General features: G+C 42.7%; 1 protein-coding gene across 1 annotated transcript; it reads right to left on the bottom strand.

The window, feature by feature from the left end:
* Window positions 1-252: 252 nt before the first annotated feature.
* Window positions 253-5,475, bottom strand: LOC104511804 (probable G-protein coupled receptor 115; the record flags this gene model as incomplete). Its single annotated transcript, XM_010154553.1, has 7 exons — window positions 5,398-5,475; window positions 4,447-4,483; window positions 4,159-4,319; window positions 3,329-3,619; window positions 1,164-2,528; window positions 410-451; window positions 253-312 (listed from the first exon to the last, which is right to left on the bottom strand). Coding segments are annotated over exons 1-7 (2,034 nt in total), but the record flags the coding sequence as incomplete, so codon positions are not given.
* Window positions 5,476-7,790: the final 2,315 nt, after the last annotated feature.

Genomic DNA, 7,790 nt, shown 5'->3' on the forward strand with positions numbered 1-7,790 from the left:
TAAAAATTCATAGGCATTCTCTGTCTAAAGGGCTTTGATATCTACAGGTGAACAGATTAGATTAGAAGGTTGATAACCTCAACATATTTTTGAGATACAGGTATTTCCTGCAGCAAGCACTTGCTTTAGAGAAACGTTAAACCAGCTAAGATTTAGTGCATAGCTCCATTCTCTCCATGTACAAATAAGGTGGTGTGTAAATTAGTATAAATTTTAAATTAAGCTACAAAGGGGCAGGCAGGAAATCTTTACCTTTGCTAGACTACACTTCCGCTTTGATGAAAGACAGTTCATCCTTAAAGCTTCTCTTGTCTGTAGATTTAAAAGAAAAAAAAAAGTTAAAAGGGAACAGTTCAAGTGTAGAAAATGTTCATATAATCCAGAATAAGTGCTGAAGTGACCCAAGTACCTTTCTGTCCAGAAGTGTTCCAAACAACAGGATGAAGAATCCCTAAAAAATGGTAAGTAGTTAACAAAACCAGCATAACCACATGATGTTTCTTAAAAGCTTCTAGATGTCATTTCCTTACAGATAAATAAAATACTGCTTTTGTCAGTGCAAGAGATCTCATCACCTATGACTCAGGTAACAGCAATGCGCAAAATGAGTTTATCCACCCAGGTCACACAGGATCTCTGGGAATGTTGAGAATGGATATATAACCCATGCTAATTCTCATGACGAACAGGACTGATGGGTTACATACCAGGACTTTCTCAACCCACTTGATAGCAACAGTAGCCAAGAAGGGCTAAGGCAGACAGGGTATACAGCAGTATGTCAGGTAACGTTGGATGTCTGTACTGATGAGTTAAACAAAACCATCTTCAATTGCAAATGAGAGTTTTCTGTGTATTTGTTAAGTGATAAGGATGAGACATCTTTGCAACTGCTGGGCATTAGCCAGCGTATTTTATGTTTAACAAATTCATCACCTTAATTCTTCGTCACGCTTCACACCAACTAGTTTGTTCCATTATCTGCCTGCATCTACGCCGATGCAGGATATCTAGTGCATGACTGTGTCAAATATTTAAGCTAAAAGGAAAGTTTAGATTCTGTTTACCATGCACAGCTCAAGCTGCCCACCCCATGTAGGTCTGCTACTTTTTCCCAAGCTCAAAGCCTGAGCACACGCTATTCCCAGTCTCGCTGAGTTTACCTGGAAGGCATTCAGTAGCGCGAATGTCACGTGGAATGCCAGAGAGCGACTGTCGATAATCGTTGCTAATCCAAACCCCCATGTGAGACCCAGAAGAGGTGTCAGGAGGGCAACATTTTTGCTGATTCGGATCATGTTCCTCAAATCTTGTGACTTACAGCCTTCTCCAATGGAAGATCTCCCAGTCTTCGCCACAACCACCACTACCACCACCACATTGACAACAATGATGCTCAGAGCAGGTACAACAAAGGCCAAGAGGGCTTTCGTCTCATACCAATTGAGCCAACAGGCTCCGCTCCTTAAATATCCATTTTTTGGTTCAGTAATAGCAACAGTGAGGACAGATATGACCAGGGGACATCCATATCCAATAGAGAATGCTGCAGCTACGAATACAGATCTTGTTATCTTAAAAAAAACTAGTAGTAATCCATAGAGAATCAAGAGGCCCAGGGTGAACATCCAAAAAAACAAGGCAAGATAGAAAAAGTGAAGGAAAAAAGTGGCTGCTACACACAACTGGTAGTTTAGGGCTGTATTGTGCAGAACATCTGCCAAGATGAACAAAACATCAGCAATAAGAAGCGATGTAGCAATGTTGACCAAACAAAAATGGCGCATGTAGGTTATTTCCGTTTTTGTAACATGATGCCAGACAACAGCCTCGATGGTAAGGCAGAGAAACAAGCTGAAAATGGAAAGACCTAATCCTACACGCGTAATGTAATCCAGCACCGCGCTTCGCAGAGTGGTGGGGGACATCAAAATGGAGAAGGATTTGAACGTCCGACGGTGATGCCTGCAGGTGCAAACAGCACTGCTGATGTTGTCCGACTTCATCGTGCACGCCCTCTTATCCCATCTCCTTTCAGCAGAGTGCCACCCAACACACTGAGCCTTGACGTTCTCCAGTTTATTCACCTTTTCAAAGGTGAGCAAAATGTGCTGGAGCTCTTCCGGCAGAGAGACAGATAACACCATTCCGTTCACAAAACCAGGGTCCAACCGGCTGGTTTCTATAATGGCTCCAAGTGTTGGAAAGGCAATGCTGATGGCTTTGGAAGTCTTGGGTAACTTCATGAGCTCTTCTTCTGGAATGACCACATGCCCAGTGATATTGCCTATGTTACTGAACTCCATAGAAAAATCAAAGCTCTTCCTTGAAGTATTTTTATGTATGCTGTAGCCTTTTGTAGAGATGAAGTGTTCCTCTATGCTTTCCGACCCATTGCTTAGAAGAAGTTTCCCAGCAAATAAATTCACTGAGTCCAGCAATATCGAACTGGCATTTCTGTCCCTTACAAAAGCCCAGTTGGAAATGATGGAGCTGTTCAGAATATGGTTTGCTATCCTGCTGTAACTCTGAAACAAATCAAGAAAAAATGAGTTTTGGGGTTTTTTTGGAGTTTTTGTTTGTTTGGTTTTTTGTTTGGTTAGGGTTTTTTTACATTAAAAGAAACCAACTATTAATCCACTGTCAGAGACTCTGCAAAAGCTCATTTAATTAATGAGTGATTCTTATTAAGGGAATACTCTTCTTTGACAATAAACAGTGATCAGTGATCCCATGATACATCCTAGTCAAACCAAAAACATCTCATTCACATGGTCACTACCGGAACTATCCCATCCTCTTCATATCATAGCTGAAAATGTGCTTGGAGAAGCAAATATAAGGCAAAAATCAGGACAACTAATTTCTATTCCAGACACTGACCTATATGCAGGTCTGCTTGCATCACCCTCCCTACATTTCTTTCCCCACATCTCTGATTTCTGAGTTCATCGGGGAAAGATTTCAGCTTCCATTGTGCAACACATGACAACACAGCAGCAGGTCAGCATCTCCAAGACTGACTTCCCTATGGCATCACACTGGAAAAATTGATTCTTCCTTGTACTGCTCTCCCATGTCTATAAAAGCCGTTCCTGAAAACTTTTGCTTTTAAATAAAGTAAATTCCACAGAGTATTTTCACCACACCCAAAGAGGTCAAACAGTTTCTCCGAGAACACAACATGGCCCTCTCTGGAAACTCTTTCCAGGTGATCTCCAATGACTTGCAGCCACCACCTCATTGGGTAGGGGCTATAAGGACAAAACACTGTATGGATGCTCTGGCAAGCTCAGACACACCTCTCAAAGCCCATGAAAGTAAATACCTGCATTTTTCCTCTACTGACATTCTCTGATAACAGCAAGGAAATCTTCTTTAGCAATTCCACTATATCAGCAATGTTTCCTGGAATGGCTGGCGAAGACAGGATATCTGGGATGATGCATGAAAAATCAGCTTGGCAGTTACTATTCCCATGGTTATCAGGACCAAAATATTTTGCTCCATCTCCAGGCTTCCCATGCACTGGCTTTCCTTCCCCTAGAAAAGGAAGGTGTCCTCCAGCAACACCAACATGTCCTCCAGAGCTTGGAACGAGTTCATGTTCATAAATCCTCTGGAGAGAGGAAAATAGATCCAAGAAAATTAATGAACAGAACGAAGACAAAGCTACAGCTACAACCAGGCAAGATGTACAGTGCGGGGGTGTGAAATGAATGTGTTATATGGTCTGAAACCAGGGACCAAAGCTCACCTGACATGTCTTGTTTGTACAACACACACAAAGGAAGGGGCAAGAACTAAATGCAATGCCTTACTCTTCACGTGACTTGAAAAGAGTGCTTTACTTTGAAGTTGAGGAGAATTTATGATGAATCACCTGTTCATTACAGATAATCACGCTGCACTTTTCTCAGGTTCACTGTCTTGGTTTAGATCCAGGCAAAGAACATAGACCAAGTGAACAAGACCATTTCATTTCTGAATTATGTTTGCACACAGGAATTCCCCAAATTAACTTCCCATCACTTGATTTAAGATGAAATCAAAGCCTGTTACCAACATAACCTGTGTTTCAGGATCAAATTTTCTCCCATTTGTCTTTGCAAGAAATGATGAGCATATGCCAAAGTAGATGCATAACAGGTACCTCACCTGAAAGAGGGACTGAACATCCAGACTCGCACAGGCATCTGCAAACATTTGCCACTTTCTGTCTTCGCAGACAAAGCTTGTCTCCCCGTGGAAGGAGGGAGAACAAGGCTGAACACAAATAGCTCCGTTATCTTTGCATGGAATGAGATTTACACACCAATCTGCAAAACAAGCCAGGCAGATGTTGATATAAGGTGTAAGACAGCGTGCCATGGTCCAAGAGATATCAGGGGTAAAGTACTGGTAACAACTCTCAAAGAATTAAAGACAAATAGCTATTCACTGTACCTTGCTGGTTACGCGTCTTTGCTTCCTTACTGAGGACCTGAAAAATAAGGAAAAGTTGAATGTAGATTGAATGTTAAAATAAATAATTAAAAGATGACTCCTTGGCACAAACTGGAAAGGTGATTTCAAGAGCAAAATAGTCCTTTTGAGGTCCAGAAGTCTTTCCAAGGTCCAGAATGCAGAGCTCATGGCCCCTTCCTTGTACAGACCAATTGAGGACACTCAAGTAACAGTTATTACTCTGTATTGTCTTCAGTTGCACCATTCTGTTAGTGACATACTGAGCTAGTGGACAGGACCACACATGCCTCCAGCAGTTATTACTCTGTCTAAAAGCCTGTAATAGACTTAAGCTTTCTAGTATTTTCATGTTGATGAGAATATGCAATCTGTGTAATTTCTGCCATAAGATAAAGCTGGAGTCTTGCTGCTTTGTTCCTCTCCTGACTGGGAAGCGACCCTGAGGCAGGAATACCAGGCTCCTGCAGGCAGGACCATTGCTGGGACTGTGTGTCATACAGTCAGGCGCGATCTAGAAGAGCTTCCATTGCTGCTCGGTCAAACGGTCTATCACCTACAACCAGCCAAACCCTGTCAGTTTGGCAGCAAAGCTTGGCTACGCAATGCCCTAGAAATCACACTGTTACTGCTGGGTAGGGCAGGCTGAATACCAGATTTTTAACACTCCAAGAGTTGTGCTGGAGGTTGCTTGGCATACTGAAGGCATTAAATACTTCAAAGTACTTTCTCCTGTAGAGACAGGACAAGGGTAATGGCTTTACAATTGAAAGAAGGTAGATTTAGACTGGATATCAGGAAAGAAGTTCTTACTGGAGAGGGTGGTGAGGCACTGGAGCAGGTTGCCCAGAGAAGCTGTGGATGCCCCATCCCTGGAAGTGTTCAAGGCCAGGCTGGATGAGGCTTTGAGCAACCTGGTCTAGTGAAACTTACCCTGAGAGCATTGCGTGGCACTGCCGGGATGAAGTGCAGAGCCCAAAGGAGGAGGCAGTGGACTACCCTCACCTCCATTGCCTCTCACCTACTGCTCTCCTCCTGGAAGAAAGTGATGGTAAATAAGTTTAGACATACCTCTTTTCAGAACACAGTCCAGTTCCTAGTAAGAGAGCAGCTAAACCCCTCCCAAAGACTATCCTTACTGGGCTTGCAAGGTGATTTTCAGACATTTATAATTTAACTTTTTTTTGAATGAGAATCACTTGTAAATCTTTTCTTAAAAATAAAAAAAAATTAAAAAGAAAGCATCTGTCCAACACTGGAAGTTACTGCATTAATAATTTACTGTAAACTGCAAGGTGGAGAGCTTATTGAAGTGGTTCAGCCTGTGGTTCCCTTTTGAAGGGATTCAAGGCAGCCACACCATCACTGGGTTCAACGCTGTGACTCTCACTCCTCTGACAGTTCCTGCCATGTGAGGAACAAAACTTGGGCCTTTGAGGCTCAGATAGCCAAATCTGAGAAACGAGGGCCAGACTGAATTAAAGTGTTAATTGCTTCGCAAAAAGATTCAGGCTTCTGCTCACTCCATGGCTTCCCCACAGTCTTTGGTAAAAGCTTAATATCCTGGGATGCAGGTTGTTCCCAGTAAAGGGAATGAGCAAAAAATAATGTGTTGTATCAAATCTGATTATCAGATACTGTGCATCTGATAAGGTAAAAGCAACAGCTGCTGTGGGTTCAACAGAACTGAGACACTGATGATCTATCTCTGGATGTACAAGTAGATTAAGCCATGTACTAAAAAAATAAAATCCGTAAGATGAATGCAAGGTGATGATGCAGGATGATGGCTGGTTTTCAGAAGACGCACACAGGAGAAGGCTCGTTAAATCACCATGCTTTGACAGAAGACACTCAAATTTCCCTCAGTACATACTGATCAGGACAGAGGCTGCTGAAACAGGAGGGGTCATGCATGAACACATCAGAGTCATGTTTTTCTATCCAAGAAACTCTCCCCAACTGATGGCATCAAAGGGCCAGGCACACAGCTGGGTGCCTCTTTCATCTGAGACGGTTCTTCACTTGACTATTTTTAGATCGGTAGGCTTATCACTCAGTTATGAAAAGATTACAAAAGAAAGACTGATGCACTGAATTTCTAACCTAGTTCTAAAGGAGAATCTCGTGCCAGCCTCTTGAACTCAACTGGTAGTAGTAAAAGCATTTTCTAAAGCCAGTAACCATTAGCTCTTCTAAGAAAATAAAATGGATAAGGAGAAGTGAACCAAAAGACTCAGATCAATATTGCTGAAGAATGGGAGGTGGCTGGGAAACACCTGCAGGCAAAGGATTGTATTGAATTCTCTTCCAACTGCTGCACTCATGGAATGTTTATTGTGTGCTCATAGCCTTAATTCCATTTCACAACTGGGAATCCTTGAGCTCATCTTGTTTCTTCATTAATTAATTCAGACTCATTTTCTATTTAATCACTGATGTAACTCCACCTAGGGCTGTTGCCTTTAAGTGAGGTAGAAATCTGAGACAGATCTAGGTATCTAAGGCTCACTGAGGCACTGGCCATGTTACCAGTGAAACACTGATCGTGCTCAGTTGCGTGGCCTGACTCATCGTGGAAACCATCCGGTCTCACCGCTGCAAGAGCGTGCCAAGATAATTACCGTGCAGCCGTACAAACAAGCAACGCAGCAGAGCCTCACTGTCACTAAAAAAATAGAAGCACATATACAGCTGTACCTCTCCCTCCAAAACATCCAACTATGGCACTTTAGACAGTTTGCTATTTGATACGTATCATCTCCTGTTGTAATGCTTCACTTTTTGTTAAAAAGGCTATAAACATGTTACTCCTCTCTTCCAGACGTTTTTGCTCCATCAGGACATGGGCACATTAGTAGCTGAGTTGTCAAATCCCTCTCATACGGAAGGGACTTGCTAGCAGGAGGACATTCCCATACCCCTTAGGGGTCTCCCACCCAGCTCGGGACTCACCAGCTGCTGATCCTCCTTCTCCAGCTCTTTTCATTCAGTCACAGCACTCCAGGGGGACAAAGCCCTCAACAGAAGGGAAGGAGTGAATGAGTGAGTGGATAGTGGACATGAGAGAGCAAAGAACCTCTTAAAGCAGTAAAAAAAGGGTAAATTGATCACATATTTAACAGTAATCCATGTGTTGGTTAATGCATCACAGCCCTAAATTAAAAGCCTTTACTCTGCAACTTCTGTTAGTTTAAAAATGAGAGTGTTGTAAAACCCTACAAAACTATCCCTCCTTCCTCTACCCCAAGCACTTCCTTGCTTTTCATTTCAGGCAGAGTACATGGCATGGCAGGCTGGCCCCACGTGCTCACCGCTACCAGCCC

The sequence above is a fragment of the Eurypyga helias genome, unplaced genomic scaffold (genome assembly GCF_000690775.1).
Source record: "Eurypyga helias isolate BGI_N326 unplaced genomic scaffold, ASM69077v1 scaffold17386, whole genome shotgun sequence".
In the NCBI taxonomy this organism is placed as follows: domain Eukaryota; kingdom Metazoa; phylum Chordata; class Aves; order Eurypygiformes; family Eurypygidae; genus Eurypyga; species Eurypyga helias.